Raw genomic sequence first — 20050 nt, forward strand, 5'->3', positions numbered from 1 at the left:
GGTGATCAGGTTGTCCCACGGGGGGCTCACAGTCTTCATCCCCATTTTCCAGATGAGGGAACTGAGGCCCAGAGAAGCGAAGTGACCTGCCCAAAGTCACACAGCCGACAATTGGCAGGGCCGGGATTTGAACCCATGACCTCTGACTCCAAAGCCCGGGCTCTTTCCACTGAGCCACACTGCTTCTCCCATCACCTGATCACCTTGTAACCTCCCCAGCGCTTAGAACCGTGCTTTGCACGTAGTAAGCGCTTAATAAATACCATTATTATTATTATTATTACAAGGCGATCAGGTTGTCCCCCGGGCGGCTCCCAGTCTTCATCCCCATTTTCCAGATGAGGTCACTGAGGCCCAGAGAAGTGAAGTGACCTGCCCAAAGTCACCCAGCTGACAAGTGGCGGAGTTGGGATTTGAACCCGTGACCTCTGACTCCAAAGCCCGGGCTCTTTCCACTGAGCCACGCTGCTTCTCCCATCACCTGATCACCTTGTAACCTCCCCAGCGCTTAGAACCGTGCCTTGAACGTAGTAAGCGCTTAATAAATGCCATTATTATTATTATTATTGCAAGGTGACCAGGTTGTCCCCCAGGGGGCTCCCAGTCTTCATCCCCATTTTCCAGATGAGGTCACTGAGGCCCAGAGAAGCGAAGTGACTTGCCCAAAGTCACCCAGCTGACGATTAGCGGAGTTGGGATTTGAACCCGCGACCTCTGACTCCAAAGCCCGGGCTCTTTCCACTGAGCCACGCTGCTTCTCCCATCACCTGATCACCTTGTAACCTCCCCAGCGCTTAGAACCGTGCTTTGCACATAGTAAGCGCTTAATAAATGCCATTATTATTATTACAAGGTGATCAGGTTGTCCCCCGGGGGGCTCCCAGTCTTCATCCCCATTTTCCAGATGAGGGCCCTGAGGCCCAGAGAAGTGAAGTGACTTGCCCAAAGTCACCCAGCTGACAGTTGGCGGAGTTGGGATTTGAACCCGTGACCTCTGACTCCAAAGCCCGGGCTCTTTCCACTGAGCCACGCTGCTTCTCCCATCACCTGATCACCTTGTAACCTCCCCAGCGCTTAGAACCGTGCCTTGCACGTAGTAAGCGCTTAATAAATGCCATTATTATTATTATTATTACAAGGCGATCAGGTTGCCCCACGGGGGGCTCACAGTTTTCATTCCCATTTTCCAGATGAGGGCCCTGAGGTCCAGAGAAGTGAAGTGACCTGCCCAAAGTCACCCAGCTGACAAGTGGCGGAGTTGGGATTTGAACCCGCGACCTCTGACTCCAAAGCCCGGGCTCTTTCCACTGAGCCACGCTGCTTCTCCCATCACCTGATCACCTTGTAACCTCCCCAGCGCTTAGAACCGTGCTTTGCAAATAGTAAGCGCTTAATAAATGCCATTATTATTACTATTACAAGGTGATCAGGTTGTCCCCCGGGGGGCTCCCAGTCTTCATCCCCATTTTCCAGATGAGGGCCCTGAGGCCCAGAGAAGTGAAGTGACTTGCCCAAAGTCACCCAGCTGACGATTAGCGGAGTTGGGATTTGAACCCGCGACCTCTGACTCCAAAGCCCGGGCTCTTTCCACTGAGCCACGCTGCTTCTCCCATCACCTGATCACCTTGTAACCTCCCCAGCGCTTAGAACCGTGCCTTGAACATAGTAAGCGCTTAATAAATGCCATTATTATTATTATTATTACAAGGTGACCAGGTTGTCCCACAGGGGGCTCACAGTCTTCATCCCCATTTTCCAGATGAGGGCCCTGAGGCCCAGAGAAGTGAAGTGACTTCCCAAAGTCACCCAGCTGACGATTAGCGGAGTTGGGATTTGAACCCGCGACCTCTGACTCCAAAGCCCGGGCTCTTTCCACTGAGCCACTCTGCTTCTCCCATCACCTGATCACCTTGTAACCTCCCCAGCGCTTAGAACCGTGCCTTGCACGTAGTAAGCGCTTAATAAATGCCATTATTATTATTATTATTACAAGGCGATCAGGTTGTCCCCCAGGCGGCTCCCAGTCTTCATCCCCATTTTCCAGATGAGGTCACTGAGGCCCAGAGAAGCGAAGTGACTTGCCCAAAGTCACCCAGCTGACGATTAGCGGAGTTGGGATTTGAACCCGCGACCTCTGACTCCAAAGCCCGGGCTCTTTTCCGCTGAGCCACGCTTAGACCCCCAGCCCTGAGAGGGACCCGTGTCGCACCTTGAAGGGGGCTCCGTAGATCGATTCTCCACCCGTTCCGGTGCCGGTGGGATCCCCCCCTTGCACAATGAAGCCGGGCACAACTCTGTGAAACACGGTGTTGTCATAATAAGCTGAAAAGAAAACAATCGGAATCTCTCATTAGGACAACCTACAGGAACGACGCCGGTGCGGTGGAGGAGGTAAATAGACAAATAGAAGCAGCGTGGCGTCAGGGGTCATGGGTTCGAATCCCTGCTCTGCCAATTGTCAGCTGTGGGACTTTGGGCCGGTCACTTCATTTCTCTGCGCCTCAGTTCCCTCATCTGTAAAATGGGGATGAAGACTGTGAGCCCCCCGTGGGACAACCTCATCTCCTTGTATTCTCCCCAGCGCTTAGAACAGTGCTTTGCACATAGTAAGCGCTTAACAAATGCCATTATTATTATTATTATTATATAGAAGCCCAGCTCTCAAGAAGCTTTGCAATCTAATAGTTGTGACCGTCCACTTAAAGTGACTAAGAAGTACACCCTCGGTTTTGCCAGAGCGTATGTTTTAGCTTTGGGATTTGGCTAGACTCCGCTGGCAGGATTAAAGGACGCCCACCGGACAACTTGAGCCGGAACTGTCCGAATCCAGTGGGGCCACAGCGTCCAAAGATATTTATTTACATATTTATTACTCCATTTATTTATTTTACTTGTACATATCTATTCTATTTATTTTATTTTGTTAGTCTGTTTGGTTCTGTTCTCTGTCTCCCCCCTTTTAGACTGTGAGCCCACTGTTGGGCAGGGACTGTCTCTATATGTTGCTAATTTGTACTTCCCAAGCGCTTAGTCCAGTGCTCTGCACACAGTAAGCGCTCAATAGATACGATTGATGATGATGATCTTTCTTCCAAAGGCCGTAAAGGGCCTTGCGCTACCGCAATCTTATCCTCGCCGCATCTCTGAAAGATGGAAGACATTCATTCATTCCACTGCATTCATTAATAATGATAATAATGGCATTTATTAAGCGCTTACTACGTGCAAAGCACTGTTCTAAGCGCTGGGGAGGTTGCAAGGTGATCAGGTTGTCCCGGGGGGGCCTCACAGTCTCCATCCTCATTTTACAGATGAGGGAACCGAGGCACAGAGAAGTGAAGTGACATGCCCAAAGTCACACAGCTGACTTTGAGCGCTTACTGTGTGCAGAGCACTGTACTGAGCGCTTGGGAAGTACAAGTTGGCAACATATATTCATTCATTCATTCAATCGTATTTATTGAGTGCTTACTGTGTGCAGAGTACTGTACTAAGCGCTTGGGAAGTGCAAGTTGGCAACATCTAGAGACAGTCCCTACCCAACAACGGGCTCATAGTCTAGAAGGGGGAGACAGATGACAAAACATGTGGACAGGTGTCAGGTCATCAGAATAAACAGAAATAAAGCTAGATTCATTCATTCATTCATTCATTCAATCATATTTATTGAGTGCTTACTGTGTGCAGAGCACTGTACTAAGCGCTTGGGAAGTACAAGTCGGCAACATATAGAGACGGTCCCTACCCAAAATTCATTCATTCAATAGTTGGCAACATATATTCATTCATTCACTCATTCAATAGTATTTATTGAGTGCTTACTGTGTGCAGAGCACTGTACTAAGCGCTTGGGAAGTTCAAGTTGGCAACATCTAGAGACGGTCCCTACCCAACGATGGGCTCACAGTCTAGAAGGGGGAGACAGACAACAAAACATGTGGACCGGTGCCAGGTCATCAGAATAAATAGAAATGAAGCTAGATTTATTCATTCTTTCAATTGTATTTATTGAGCGCTTACTGTGTGCAGAGCACTGTACTAAGCGCTTCGGAAGTACAACTTGGCAACATATATTCATTCATTCATTCGTATTTATTGAGCGCTTACTGTGTGCAGAGCACCGTACTAAATGCTTGGGAAGTCCAAGTTGGCAACATATAGAGACGGTCCCTACCCAACAATGGGCTCACAGTCTAGAAGGGGGAGACAGACGATAAAACGAAACATGTGGACAGGTGTCAGGTCATCAGAATAAATAGAAATAAAGCTAGATTCATTCATTCATTCATTCAATCGCATTTATTGCGGGACTAGTTATGTTGCCGACTTGTACTTCCCAAGCATTTCGTACAGTGCTCTGCACACAGTAAGCGCTCAACAAATACGACTGAATGAAATGATTGAATGAATGAAAGGTGGGAAAGGGGGAGGCGTGAATCAATCAATCAATCAACCGCATTTATTGAGCGCTTACTGTGTGCAGAGCACTGTACTAAGCGCTTGGGAAGTACAAGTCGGCAACACATAGAGACGGTCCCTACCCAACAGCGGGCTCACAATCTAGAAGGGGGAGACAGACAACAAAACCAAACATACTAACAAAATAAATTAAATTGAATAGATATGAACAAGATAAACAGAGTAATAAATATGTACAAACATATATACAGGTGAATGTTTAACGATATCATAAACATGGGCGGCAGCGTGACAAGGTGTAAAGAGCACAGACTGGGAGCGCTTAGTGAGCCCGCTGTTGGGTAGGGACCGTCTCTATATGTTGCCAACTTGTACTTCCCAAGCGCTTAGTACAGTGCTCTGCACACAGTAAGCGCTCAAATACGATTGAATGGATAAATGAATGAATGAATATGGCCAACTTGTACTTCCCAAGCGCTTAGTCCAGTGCTCTGCACACAGTAAGCGCTCAATAAATACGATTGAATGACTGAATGAATGACGAAGTGACTTCCCTGGGGTCACACAGCAGGTGGAGCCGGGATTAGCACTCAGATCCTCTGATTCCCTACTCCCAGCAACCATTAGCACGGAGTGGAAGGTACAGATCCATAGAATCCCAGTCCCTCTCAGAGCACCAGGAAAACCGGAAGCCACATCCAGGCAAACGGGACAAGGGGGCAGAGAGGAGAGCAAGGACAGAGCCCCACCTCCCACTGACAACGACCCTGAGAAACCCGGCCCGCCGCGGTTGTGATGAACTTCACTTAACGTCTCTGTGCCTCAGTTCCCTCCTCTGTAAAATGGGGATTAAGACTATGAGCCCCCCGTGGGACAACCTGATCACCTTGTAATCAATCAATCAATCGTATTTATTGAGCGCTAACTGTGTGCAGAGCACTGTAGTAAGCACTTGGGAAGTCCAAGTTGGCAACATCTAGAGACGGTCCCTACCCAACAGCGGGCTCACGGTCTAGAAGGGGGAGACGGAGAACAAAACCAAACATATTAACAAAATAAAATAAATAGAATAAATCTGTACAAATAAAATAGAGTCATAAATCCGTACAAGCATAATACATATATACAGGTGCTGTGGGGAAGGGAAGGAGGTAAGGCGGGGGGGTGGAGAGGGGGAGGAGCGCTTAGAACAGTGCTTTGCACATAGTAAGCGCTTAATAAATGCCATAATTATTAACTTCTACCCATTTAACAATCAGGTGTAGCGAGAAGGGGAAGAATTCAGAGTTCAGGGGCTTCTTGCCTTGTTTCTTTGTGTCTGGTCCCTGGAATTTCTAATCAATCAATCAATCGTCTTTATTGAGCACTTACTGTGTGCAGAGCACCGGACTAAGCGCTTGGGAAGTCCAAGTTGGCAACATATAGAGACGGTCCCTACCCAACAGTGGGCTCACAGTCTAAAAGAAGATTATTTCCAATCAAAATAGATATATTTCCGGGCGTAGCATTTCTCAAGTGTCACTTCCAGAATCCTGGAAAAACTCCAGAACACAATATTATGACTTTGGTGTTGTTTGGTTCAAAAGTTGTTTTTTTTTTACCTATGGGTGATCCTAACTAGAAAAATACTTCTCCCCAGCTTCTGCTGAAATCAAGTAAACCTTACCCGCATTTTTTAGACAGCAACCTTTTCACCTGGCAGAGTGGAATTTCATTCATTCATTCATTCATTCAATCGTATTTATTGAGCGCTTACTGTGTGCGGAGCACTGTACTAAGCGCTTGGGAAGTCCAAGTCGGCAACATATAGAGACGGTCCCTACCCAACAGTGGGCTCACAGTCTGGAAGACTGTGATACTGATATTTGATAAGCGAACGGGCTTAGCTTCCGAATTCAGACTTCAAGCAAGCTGCCCGTCGGAAGCCACCCAAGATGAACGATTATTGCCATTATTCCCTCATCAATCAATCAATCGTATTTATTGAGCGCTTACTGTGTGCAGAGCACTGGACTAAGCGCTTGGGAAGGACAAGTCGGCAACAACTTGTACTCATCCGGTCAAGGACCATCGAGACTGTGAGCCCGTTGTTGGGTAGGGACCGTCTCTATATGTCGCCGACTAGTACTTCCCAAGCGCTCAGTCCAGTGCTCTGCACACGGTAAGCGCTCAATAAATATGATTGAATGAATGAAAGAACCCAGTGAAAGCGATTTTCCGATTTCCCGCTGGCGCGGCCCGGGATAAAAAGCAGCTGGGGACCGTTACCTTCCATGCAAAGCTGAATAAAGTTCCTGCAGGCTTTGGGGGCTTCTTTGGACCATAGCTCGATGTCAATCTCACCGGCTGTTGTTTTCAATAAAACCTGGAACGAGAGTAAAGTGGATTTTTAGTGAGGAGGGGAATGTCCATGAAAAACATTCAGTTGATTCGGGGCCCAGAAACAACAATAATTTATAATAATTATAATGATAATAATAATAATGGCATTTATGAAGCGCTTACTATGTGCAAGGCACTGTTCTAAGCGCTGGGGAGGTAACAAGGTGATCAGGTTGTCCCATGGAGGGGCTCACAGTCCCAGCGTGGCTCAGTGGAAAGATCCCGGGCTTTGGAGTCAGGGGTCACGGGTTTGAATCCCGGCTCCGCCGACTGCCACCTGTGTGACTTTGGGCAAGTCACTTCACTTCTCTGGGCCTCAGTTCCCTCATCTGGAAAATGGGGATCGACTGTGAGCCCCCTATGGGACAACCTGATCAGCAGCTGTGTGACTTCGGGCAAGTCGCTTCACTTCTCTGGGCCTCAGTTACCTCATCTGGAAAATGGGGATTGAAGCTGTGAGCCCTCCATGGGACAACGTGATCACTTTGTAACCTCCCCAGCCCTTAGAACAGTGCTTTGCACATAGTAAGCGCTTAACAAATACCATCATCATCACCTTGTAACCTCCCCAGCGCTTCGAACAGTGCTTTGCACATAGTAAGCACTTAATAAATGCCATTACTATTATTATTATTATTATCCCCATTTTACAGATGAGGGAACTGAGGTCCAGAGAATCAATCAATCGTATTTATTGAGCGCTTACTGTGTGCAGAGCACTGTACTACTAAGCGCTTGGGATGTGCAAGTTGGCAACATACAGAGACAGTCCCTACCCAACAGTGGGCTCACAGTCTAAACGACAAGTTAAGTGACTTGCCCAAAGTCACACAGCTGACAATTGGCAGAGTCGGGATTTGAACCCATGACCTCTGACTCCAAAGCCCGGGCTCTTTTCCACTGAGCCACGCTGCTTTAATATATATTAAATAGTATATAATTAATATAATATTAAATAGTATATATTTAATATTATATTAAATAGCATATATTTAATATTATATTAAATAGCATATATTTAATATTATATTAAATAGTATATCAATCAAATAGAATCAATCAATCGTATTTATTAAGCGCTTACTGTGTGCAGAGCACTGGACTAAGCACTTGGGAAGTCCAAGTTGGCAACACATAGAGACGGTCCCTACCCAGCAGTGGGCTCACAGTCTAGAAGGGGGAGACGGAGAACAAAACCAAACATACTAACAAAATAAAATAAATAGAATCGATATGTAATGATGGCATTTATTAAGCCCTTACTACATGCAAAGCACTGTTCTAAGCGCTGGATAATGATAATGATGGCATTTGTGAAGCGCTTACTATGTGCAAAGCACTGTTCCAAGCGCTGGGGAGGCTACAAGGTGATCGGGTTGTCCCATGTGGGGCTCACAATATTAATCCCCATTTTCCAGATGAGGTAACTGAGGCCCAGAGAAGTGAAGTGACTTGCCCAAAGTCACACAGCTGACAAATGGCGGGGCTGGGGTTTGAACCCATGACCTCTGACTCCTAAGCCCGGGCTCTTCCATAAATAAATAGAGTAATAAATATGTACAAACATATATACATATATACAGGTGCTGTGGGGAAGGGAAGGAGGTAAGATGGGGGGGGATGGAGGGGGGAGAATCGGTCTGGATAAAGAGGAAGGGCACCACTGTCATGCGGTACAATAACTGGATTCATTCATTCATTCAATCGTATTTATTGAGCGCTTACTGTGTGCAGAGCGCTGTACTAAGCGCTTGGGAAGTACAAGTTGGCGACATACAGAGACGGTCCCTACCCAACAGCGGGCTCACAGTCTAGAAGGGGGAGACAGAGAACAAAACCAAACATATTAACAAACTAAAATAAATAGAATAAGTATGTACAAATAATATAGAGTAATAAATACATACATACACATATACATATATACAGGTGGTGTGGGGAGCGGAAGGAGGTAAGGCGGGGGGGATGGGATGCCAAAAAAATCAATCAATCAATCATATTTATTGAGCACTTACTATGTGCAGAACACTGTACTAAGCACTTGGGAAGTACAAATTGGCAACATATAGAGACAGTCCCTACCCAACAGTGGGCTCACAGTCTAAAAGGGGGAGACAGAGAACAAAACCAAACATACTAACAAAATAAAATAAATAGAATAGATATGTACAAGTAAAATAAATAAATAAATAAATAGAGTAATAAATATGTACAAACATATATACATATATACAGGTGCTGTGGGGAAGGGAAGGAGGTAAGATGGGGGGGATGGAGAGGGGGACAAGGGGGAGAGGAAGGAAGGGGCTCAGTCTGGGAAGGCCTCCAAAAAAGATGCCAAGATAAGAAGCAGGGCAGACCTTGTGGCTAGGGCACGGACCTGGGTTCCAATCCCACTTCCTCCACTTGTCTTTTCCGAGATCTTGGGCAAGTCACTTCACTTCTCTGGGCCTCAGTTACCTCATCTGTAAACTGGGGATTAAGACTGCGAGCCCTATGTGGGACGGGGATTGTGTCCAACCTGAGTGACTTGCATCTACCACAGCAGTGCTGGGCACATAGTAAGTGCTTAAATTGCATTAGAGGAAAAAAAAAAAAAGAAAGAAAAACAGATAAATGGTAGCAGACTGGCATCACCCCAAGCAATGGCTACAATCAGGGCAGCACGGAATGTGCCGAGAACTGAGTGGAATGACACCGCGATCATCATCAATCGTATTTATTGAGCGCTTACTGTGTGCAGAGCACTGTACTAAGCGCTTGGGAAGTACAAATTGGCAACATATAGAGACAGTCCCTACCTAAGAGTGGGCGATCAGCATGGAACAGGCCAGGTACAGCCTGAATGATCGGACAAGCGGCGGATGATACGCAGAATCCATCTACAAGTAACCACCTCAGGGAGCTGGAAGCAAAAACCACTGGAATATTTAAGAAAAGGCCAACTGTGTGAAACTGACCACGAAATCTTGCCAGGTACAGCCTGAATGATCGGACAAGTGGCGGATGATAGATGGAATCCATCTACAAGCATCCACCTCAAGGAGCTGGAAGCAAAAACCGCTGGAATATTTAAGAAAAGGGCAACTGTGTGAAACTGACCACCAAGCCTTGCCAGGTACAGGCTGAATGATCGGACAAGCAGCGGATGATACGCAGAATCCATCTACAAGCATCCACCTCAAGGAGCTGGAAGCCAAAACCACTGGAATATTTAAGAAAAGGGCAACTGTGTGAAACTGACCACCAAGCCTTGCCAGGTACAGCCTGAATGATCGGACAAGCGGCGGATGATACACAGAATCCATCTACAAGCATCCACCTCAATGATCGGACAAGCACCGAATGATACACAGAATCCATCTACAAGCATCCACCTCAAGGAGCTGGAAGCCAAAACCGCTGGAATATTTAAGAAAAGGGCAACTGTGTGAAACTGACCACCAAGCTTTGCCAGGTACAGCCGGAATGATAGGACAAGCGGCGGATGATACGCAGAATCCATCTACAAGCATCCACCTCAAGGAGCTGGAAGCAAAAACCGCTGGAATATTTAAGAAAAGGGCAACTGTGTGAAACTGACCACCAAGCCTAGCCAGGTACAGCCTGAATGATCGGACAAGCGGCGGATGATACACAGAATCCATCTACAAGCATCCACCTCAAGGAGCTGGAAGCAAAAACCGCTGGAATATTTAAGAAAAGGGCAAATGTGTGAAACTGACCACCAAGTCTTGCCAGGTACAGCCGGAATGATCGGACAAGCAGCGGATGATACGCAGAATCCATCTACAAGCATCCACCTCAATGATCGGACAAGCACCAAATGATACATAGAATCCATCTACAAGCATCCACCTCGTGGAGCTGGAAGCAAAAACCGCTGGAATATTTAAGAAAAGGGCAAATGTGTGAAACTGACCACCAAGTCTTGCCAGGTACAGCCGGAATGATCGGACAAGCGGCGGATGATACACAGAATCCATCTACAAGCATCCACCTCAAGGAGCTGGAAGCAAAAACCGCTGGAATATTTAAGAAAAGGGCAAATGTGTGAAACTGAACCACCAAGCCTTGCCACGTACAGCCTGAATGATCGGACAAGCAGTGGATGATACATAGAATCCATCTACAAGCATCCACCTCAAGGAGTTGGAAGCAAAAACCACTGGAATATTTAAGAAAAGGCCAACTGTGTGAAACTGACCACCAAGCCTTGCCAGGTACAGCCTGAATGATCGGACAAGCGGCGGATGATACACGGAATCCATCTACAAGCATCCACCTCAATGATCGGACAAGCACCGAATGATACACAGAATCCATCTACAAGCATCCACCTCGTGGAGCTGGAAGCAAAAACCGCTGGAATATTTAAGAAAAGGGCAACTGTGTGAAACTGACCACCAAGCCCTGCCAGGTACAGCCTGAATGATCGGACAAGCGGCGGATGATACACAGAATCCATCTACAAGCATCCACCTCAAGGAGCTGGAAGCCAAAACTACTGGAATATTTAAGAAAAGGGCAACTGTGTGAAACTGACCACCAAGCCTAGCCAGGTACAGCCTGAATGATCGGACAAGCGGCGGATGATACACAGAATCCATCTACAAGCATCCACCTCAAGGAGCTGGAAGCAAAAACCGCTGGAATATTTAAGAAAAGGGCAAATGTGTGAAACTGACCACCAAGTCTTGCCAGGTACAGCCGGAATGATCGGACAAGCAGCGGATGATACGCAGAATCCATCTACAAGCATCCACCTCAATGATCGGACAAGCACCAAATGATACATAGAATCCATCTACAAGCATCCACCTCGTGGAGCTGGAAGCAAAAACCGCTGGAATATTTAAGAAAAGGGCAAATGTGTGAAACTGACCACCAAGTCTTGCCAGGTACAGCCGGAATGATCGGACAAGCGGCGGATGATACACAGAATCCATCTACAAGCATCCACCTCAAGGAGCTGGAAGCAAAAACCGCTGGAATATTTAAGAAAAGGGCAAATGTGTGAAACTGAACCACCAAGCCTTGCCACGTACAGCCTGAATGATCGGACAAGCAGTGGATGATACATAGAATCCATCTACAAGCATCCACCTCAAGGAGTTGGAAGCAAAAACCACTGGAATATTTAAGAAAAGGCCAACTGTGTGAAACTGACCACCAAGCCTTGCCAGGTACAGCCTGAATGATCGGACAAGCGGCGGATGATACACGGAATCCATCTACAAGCATCCACCTCAATGATCGGACAAGCACCGAATGATACACAGAATCCATCTACAAGCATCCACCTCGTGGAGCTGGAAGCAAAAACCGCTGGAATATTTAAGAAAAGGGCAACTGTGTGAAACTGACCACCAAGCCCTGCCAGGTACAGCCTGAATGATCGGACAAGCGGCGGATGATACACAGAATCCATCTACAAGCATCCACCTCAAGGAGCTGGAAGCCAAAACTACTGGAATATTTAAGAAAAGGGCAACTGTGTGAAACTGACCACCAAGCCTTCCCAGGTACAGCCTGAATGATCGGACAAGCAGCGGATAATACACGGAATCCATCTACAAGCATCCACCTCAAGGAGCTGGAAGCAAAAACCGCTGGAATATTTAAGAAAAGGGCAACTGTGTGAAACTGACCACCAAGCCTTGCCAGGGTACAGCCTGAATGATCGGACAAGCAGCGGATAATACGCAGAATCCATCTACAAGCATCCATCTCAAGGAGCTGGAAGCAAAAACCGCTGGAATATTTAAGAAAAGGGCAACTGTGTGAAACCGACCACCAAGCCTTGCCAGGTACAGCCTGAATGATCGGACAAGCAGCGGATGATACGCGGAATCCATCCACAAGCATCCACCTCAAGGAGCTGGAAGCAAAAACCGCTGGAATATTTAAGAAAAGGCCAACTGTGTGAAACTGAACCACCAAGCCTTGCCACGTACAGCCTGAATGATCGGACAAGCAGTGGATGATACACAGAATCCATCTACAAGCATCCACCTCAAGGAGCTGGAAGCAGAAACCGCTGGAATATTTAAGAAAAGGGCAACTGTGTGAAACTGACCACCAAGCCTTGCAGGTACAGCCTGAATGACCGGACAAGCAGCGGATGATACACGGAATCCATCTACAAGCATCCACCTCAATGATCGGACAAGCACCGAATGATACATAGAATCCATCTACAAGCATCCACCTCAAGGAGCTGGAAGCAAAAGCCACTGGAATATTTAAGAAAAGGGCAACTGTGTGAAACTGACCACCAAGATTTGCCAGGTACAGCCTGAACGATCGGACAAGCAGCGGATGATACGCGGAATCCATCTACAAGCATCCACCTCAAGGAGCTGGAAGCAAAAACTACTGGAATATTTAAGAAAAGGGTAACTGTGTGAAACTGACCACCAAGCCTTGCCATGTACAGCCTGAAAGATAGGACAAGCAGCGGATGATACACGGAATCCATCTACAAGCATCCACCTCAATGATTGGACAAGCGGTGGATGATACACGGAATCCATCTACAAGCATCCACCTCAAGGAGCTGGAAGCCAAAACCGCTGGAATATTTAAGAAAAGGGCAACTGTGTGAAACTGACCACCAAGCTTTGCCAGGTACAGCCGGAATGATCGGACAAGCGGCGGATGATCCGCAGAATCCATCTACAAGCATCCACCTCAAGGAGCTGGAAGCAAAAACCGCTGGAATATTTAAGAAAAGGGCAACTGTGTGAAACTGACCACCAAGCCCTGCCAGGTACAGCCTGAATGATCGGACAAGCGGAGGTTGATCAGAATCCATCTACAAGCATCCACCTCAAGGAGCTGGAAGCAAAAACCGCTGGAATATTTAAGAAAAGGGCAACTGTGTGAAACTGACCACCAAGCCCTGCCAGGTACAGCCTGAATGATCGGACAAGCGGCGGATGATACACGGAATCCATCTACAAGCACCCACCTCAAGGAGCTGGAAGCAAAAACCGCTGGAATATTTAAGAAAAGGGCAACTGTGTGAAACTGAACCACCAAGCCTTGCCACGTACAGCCTGAATGATCGGACAAGCAGTGGATGATACACAGAATCCATCTACAAGCATCCACCTCAAGGAGCTGGAAGCAAAAACCGCTGGAATATTTAAGAAAAGGGCAACTGTGTGAAACTGACAACCAAGCCCTGCCAGGTACAGCCTGAATGATCGGACAAGCGGCGGTTGATCAGAATCCATCTACAAGCATCCACCTAAAGGAGCTGGAAGCAAAAACTGCTGGAATATTTAAGAAAAGGGCAACTGCGGAAAACTGACCACCAAGCCCTGCCAGGTACAGCCTGAATGATCGGACAAGCAGCGGATGATACGCGGAATCCATCCACAAGCATCCACCTCAAGGAGCTGGAAGCAAAAACCGCTGGAATATTTAAGAAAAGGGCAACTGTGTGAAACTGAACCACCAAGCCTTGCCACGTACAGCCTGAATGATCGGACAAGCGGCGGATGATACACGGAATCCATCTACAAGCACCCACCTCAAGGAGCTGGAAGCAAAAACCGCTGGAATATTTAAGAAAAGGGCAACTGTGTGAAACTGAACCACCAAGCCTTGCCACGTACAGCCTGAATGATCGGACAAGCAGTGGATGATACACAGAATCCATCTACAAGCATCCACCTCAAGGAGCTGGAAGCAAAAACCGCTGGAATATTTAAGAAAAGGGCAACTGTGTGAAACTGACAACCAAGCCCTGCCAGGTACAGCCTGAATGATCGGACAAGCGGCGGTTGATCAGAATCCATCTACAAGCATCCACCTAAAGGAGCTGGAAGCAAAAACTGCTGGAATATTTAAGAAAAGGGCAACTGCGGAAAACTGACCACCAAGCCCTGCCAGGTACAGCCTGAATGATCGGACAAGCAGCGGATGATACGCGGAATCCATCCACAAGCATCCACCTCAAGGAGCTGGAAGCAAAAACCGCTGGAATATTTAAGAAAAGGGCAACTGTGTGAAACTGAACCACCAAGCCTTGCCACGTACAGCCTGAATGATCGGACAAGCAGTGGATGATACACAGAATCCATCTACAAGCATCCACCTCAAGGAGCTGGAAGCAAAAACCGCTGGAATATTTAAGAAAAGGGCAACTGTGTGAAACTGACAACCAAGCCCTGCCAGGTACAGCCTGAATGATCGGACAAGCGGCGGTTGATCAGAATCCATCTACAAGCATCCACCTAAAGGAGCTGGAAGCAAAAACTGCTGGAATATTTAAGAAAAGGGCAACTGCGGAAAACTGACCACCAAGCCCTGCCAGGTACAGCCTGAATGATCGGACAAGCAGCGGATGATACGCGGAATCCATCCACAAGCATCCACCTCAAGGAGCTGGAAGCAAAAACCGCTGGAATATTTAAGAAAAGGGCAACTGTGTGAAACTGAACCACCAAGCCTTGCCACGTACAGCCTGAATGATCGGACAAGCGGCGGATGATACACGGAATCCATCTACAAGCACCCACCTCAAGGAGCTGGAAGCAAAAACCGCTGGAATATTTAAGAAAAGGGCAACTGTGTGAAACTGAACCACCAAGCCTTGCCACGTACAGCCTGAATGATCGGACAAGCAGTGGATGATACACAGAATCCATCTACAAGCATCCACCTCAAGGAGCTGGAAGCAAAAACCGCTGGAATATTTAAGAAAAGGGCAACTGTGTGAAACTGACAACCAAGCCCTGCCAGGTACAGCCTGAATGATCGGACAAGCGGCGGTTGATCAGAATCCATCTACAAGCATCCACCTAAAGGAGCTGGAAGCAAAAACTGCTGGAATATTTAAGAAAAGGGCAACTGCGGAAAACTGACCACCAAGCCCTGCCAGGTACAGCCTGAATGATCGGACAAGCAGCGGATGATACGCGGAATCCATCCACAAGCATCCACCTCAAGGAGCTGGAAGCAAAAACCGCTGGAATATTTAAGAAAAGGGCAACTGTGTGAAACTGACCACCAAGCCTTGCCAGGTACGGCCTGAATGATCGGACAAGCGGCGGATGATACACGGAATCCATCTACAAGCATCCACCTCAAGGAGCTAGAAGCCAAAACTACTGGAATATTTAAGAAAAGGGTAACTGTGTGAAACTGACCACCGAGCCTTGCCAGGTACAGCCTGAATGATCGGACAAGCGGCGGATAATACGCAGAATCCATCTACAAGCATCCACCTCAAGGAGCTGGAAGCAAAAACCACTGGAATATTTAAGAAAAGGGCAACTGTGTGAAACTGACCACAAAGCCTTGCCAGGTACAGCCTCAATGATCGGACAAGCAGCGGATGATACACAGAATCCATCTACAAGCATCCACCTCAAGGAGCTGGAAGCAAAAACCGCTGGAATATTTAAGAAAAGGGCAACTGTGTGAAACTGCCCACCAAGCCTTGCCAGGTACAGCCGGAATGATCGGACAAGCAACGGATGATACGCAGAATCCATCTACAAGCATCCACCTCAAGGAGCTGGAAGTAAAAACCGCTGGAATATTTAAGAAAAGGGCAACTGTGTGAAACTGACCACCAAGCCTTGCCAGGTACAGCCTGAACGATCGGACAAGCAGCGGATTATACACGGAATCCATCTACAAGCATCCACCTCAAGGAGCTGGAAGCAAAAACCGCTGGAATATTTAAGAAAAGGGCAACTGTGTGAAACTGACCACCAAGCCCTGCCAGGTACAGCCTGAATGATCGGACAAGCGGCGGATGATACACGGAATCCATCTACAAGCACCCGCCTCAAGGAGCTGGAAGCAAAAACCGCTGGAATATTTAAGAAAAGGGCAACTGTGTGAAACTGACCACCAAGCCCTGCCAGGTACAGCCTGAATGATCGGACAAGCAGTGGATAATATGCAGAATCCATCTACAAGCATCCACCTCAAGGAGCTGGAAGCAAAAACCACTGGAATATTTAAGAAAAGGGCAACTGTGTGAAACTGACAACCAAGCCCTGCCAGGTACAGCCTGAATGATCGGGCAAGCAGCGGATGATACGCGGAATCCATCTACAAGCATCCACCTCAAGGAGCTGGAAGCAAAAACCGCTGGAATATTTAAGAAAAGGGCAACTGTGTGAAACCGACCACCAAGCCTTGCCAGGTACAGCCGGAATGATCGGACAAGCAACGGATGATACGCAGAATCCATCTACAAGCATCCACCTCAAGGAGCTGGAAGTAAAAACCGCTGGAATATTTAAGAAAAGGGCAACTGTGTGAAACTGACCACCAAGCCTTGCCAGGTACAGCCTGAACGATCGGACAAGCAGCGGATTATACACGGAATCCATCTACAAGCATCCACCTCAAGGAGCTGGAAGCAAAAACCGCTGGAATATTTAAGAAAAGGGCAACTGTGTGAAACTGACCACCAAGCCCTGCCAGGTACAGCCTGAATGATCGGACAAGCGGCGGATGATACACGGAATCCATCTACAAGCACCCGCCTCAAGGAGCTGGAAGCAAAAACCGCTGGAATATTTAAGAAAAGGGCAACTGTGTGAAACTGACCACCAAGCCCTGCCAGGTACAGCCTGAATGATCGGACAAGCAGTGGATAATATGCAGAATCCATCTACAAGCATCCACCTCAAGGAGCTGGAAGCAAAAACCACTGGAATATTTAAGAAAAGGGCAACTGTGTGAAACTGACAACCAAGCCCTGCCAGGTACAGCCTGAATGATCGGGCAAGCAGCGGATGATACGCGGAATCCATCTACAAGCATCCACCTCAAGGAGCTGGAAGCAAAAACCGCTGGAATATTTAAGAAAAGGGCAACTGTGTGAAACCGACCACCAAGCCTTGCCAGGTACAGCCTGAATGATCGGACAAGTGGCGGTTGATCAGAATCCATCTACAAGCATCCACCTCAATGATCGGACAAGCACCGAATGATACACAGAATCCATCTACAAGCATCCACCTCAAGGAGCTGGAAGCAAAAACCGCTGGAATATTTAAGAAAAGGGCAACTGTGTGAAACTGACCACCAAGCCTTGCCAGGTACAGCCGGAATGATCGGACAAGCAGCGGATGATCCGCAGAATCCATCTACAAGCATCCACCTCAAGGAGCTGGAAGCAAAAACCGCTGGAATATTTAAGAAAAGGGCAACTGTGTGAAACTGACCACCAAGCCTTGCCAGGTACAGCCTGAATGATCGGACAAGCGGCGGATGATACGCAGAATCCATCTACAAGCAACCACCTCAAGGAGCTGGAAGCCAAAACTACTGGAATATTCAGTCAAGCACTGTTCTAAGTGTTGGGACAGATACAAGGTAATAATAATAATAATAATAATAATAATGGCATAAGTGCTTACTATGTGCCAAGCACTGTTCTAAGCGTTGGGATAGATACAAGGTAATAATAATAATAATAATGATGGCATTTGTTACGCCCTGACTATGTGCCAAGCACTGTTCTAAGCATTGGGACAGATACAAGGTAATAATAATAATAATAATGGCATTCCTTAAGTGCTTACTATGTGCCAAGCACTGTTCTAAGCATTGGGATAGATACAAGGTAATAATAATAATGTTGGTACTTGTCAAGCACTATGTGCCAAGCACTTTTCTAAGCGTTGGGATAGATACAAGGTAATAATAATAATAATAATAATGGCATTCGTTAAAGTGCTTACTATGTGCCAAGCACTGTTCTAAGCATTGGGATAGAGACAAGGTAATAATAATTATAATAATGATGGCATTCGTTAAAGCGCTTACTATGTGCCAAGCACTGTTCTAAGCGTTGGGATAGATACAAGGTAATAATAATAATAATAATAATGATGGCATTCGTTAAAGCGCTATGTGCCAAGCACTGTTCTAAGCGTTGGGACAGAGACAAGGTAATAATAATAATAATAATAATAATGATGGCATTCGTTAAAGTGCTTACTATGTGTCAAGCACTGTTCTAAGCATTTGGATAGATACAAGGTAATAATAATAATAATGATGATGGCATTCGTTAAGCGCTTACTATGTGTCAAGCACTGTTCTAAGCATTGGGATAGATACAAGGTAATAATAATAATAATAATAATGATGGCATTCTTTAGGCCCTTACTATGTGCCAAGCACTGTTCTAAGCGTTGGGATAGATACAAGGTAATAATAATAATGTTGGTATTTGTTAAGCGCTTACTACGTGCCAAGCACTGTTCTAAGCGTTGGGATAGAGACAAGGTAATAATAATACTAATAATAATAATAATAATAGCATTCGTTAAAGTGCTTACTATGTGCCAAGCACTGTTCTAAGCGTTTGGATAGATACAAGGTAATAACAATAATAATGATGATGGCATTCGTTAAGCGCTTACTGTGTGTCAAGCACTGTTCTAAGCATTGGGATAGATACAAGGTAATAATAATAATAATAATAATAATAATAATAATAATAATGATGGCATTCTTTAGGCCCTTACTATGTGCCAAGCACTGTTCTAAGCGTTGGGATAGATACAAGGTAATAATAATAATGTTGGTATTTGTTAAGCACTTACTATGTGCCAAGCACTGTTCTAAGCGTTGGGATAGAGACAAGGTAATAATAATAATAATAATAATAATAATAATAATAATAATAGCATTCGTTAAAGTGCTATGTGCCAAGCACTGTTCTAAGCACTGGGATAGAGACAAGGTAATAATAATAATAATGATGGCATTCGTTAAAGCGCTTACTATGTGCCAAGCACTGTTCTAAGCACTGGGATAGAGACAAGGTAATAATAATAATAATGATGGCATTCGTTAAAGCGCTTACTATGTGCCAAGCACTGTTCTAAGCGTTGGGATAGATACAAGGTAATAATAATAGTGATGGCATTCATTAAGCACTTACTATGTGCCAAGCTCTGTTCTAAGCACTGGGACAGATACATGGTAATAATAATAATAATAATGATGGCATTCGTTAAGCGCTTACTATGTGCCAAGCACTGTTTTAAGCGTTGGGATAGATACAAGGTAATAATAATAATAATGATGGCATTCGTTAAGCGCTTACTATGTGCCAATCACTGTTCTAAGCGTTGGGATAGATACAAGGTAGTAATGACGGCATTCCTTAAGCGCTTACTATGTGCCAATCACTGTTCTAAGCCTTGGTCCCTACCCAACAGTGGGCTTAATAAATGCCATCATCGTTATTATCATTAAC

At 46.2% G+C, this 20050-nt stretch overlaps 1 protein-coding gene across 1 annotated transcript in view; it reads right to left on the reverse strand.

Annotated features, from left to right (window-relative positions):
- Nucleotides 1–20050, reverse strand: part of CWC27 (CWC27 spliceosome associated cyclophilin) — a 254507-nt gene that overhangs the window by 232862 nt on the left and 1595 nt on the right. Inside the window, exons 2-3 of the mRNA XM_038765725.1 lie at nt 6688–6784; nt 2210–2322 (exon numbers count right to left, since the gene is read on the reverse strand). Of these exons, the coding sequence (XP_038621653.1) occupies nt 2210–2322; nt 6688–6784 (210 nt within the window). The remainder of the gene's footprint in view (nt 1–2209; nt 2323–6687; nt 6785–20050) is intronic.

Source organism: Tachyglossus aculeatus, chromosome 23, assembly GCF_015852505.1.
Source record: "Tachyglossus aculeatus isolate mTacAcu1 chromosome 23, mTacAcu1.pri, whole genome shotgun sequence".
In the NCBI taxonomy this organism is placed as follows: domain Eukaryota; kingdom Metazoa; phylum Chordata; class Mammalia; order Monotremata; family Tachyglossidae; genus Tachyglossus; species Tachyglossus aculeatus.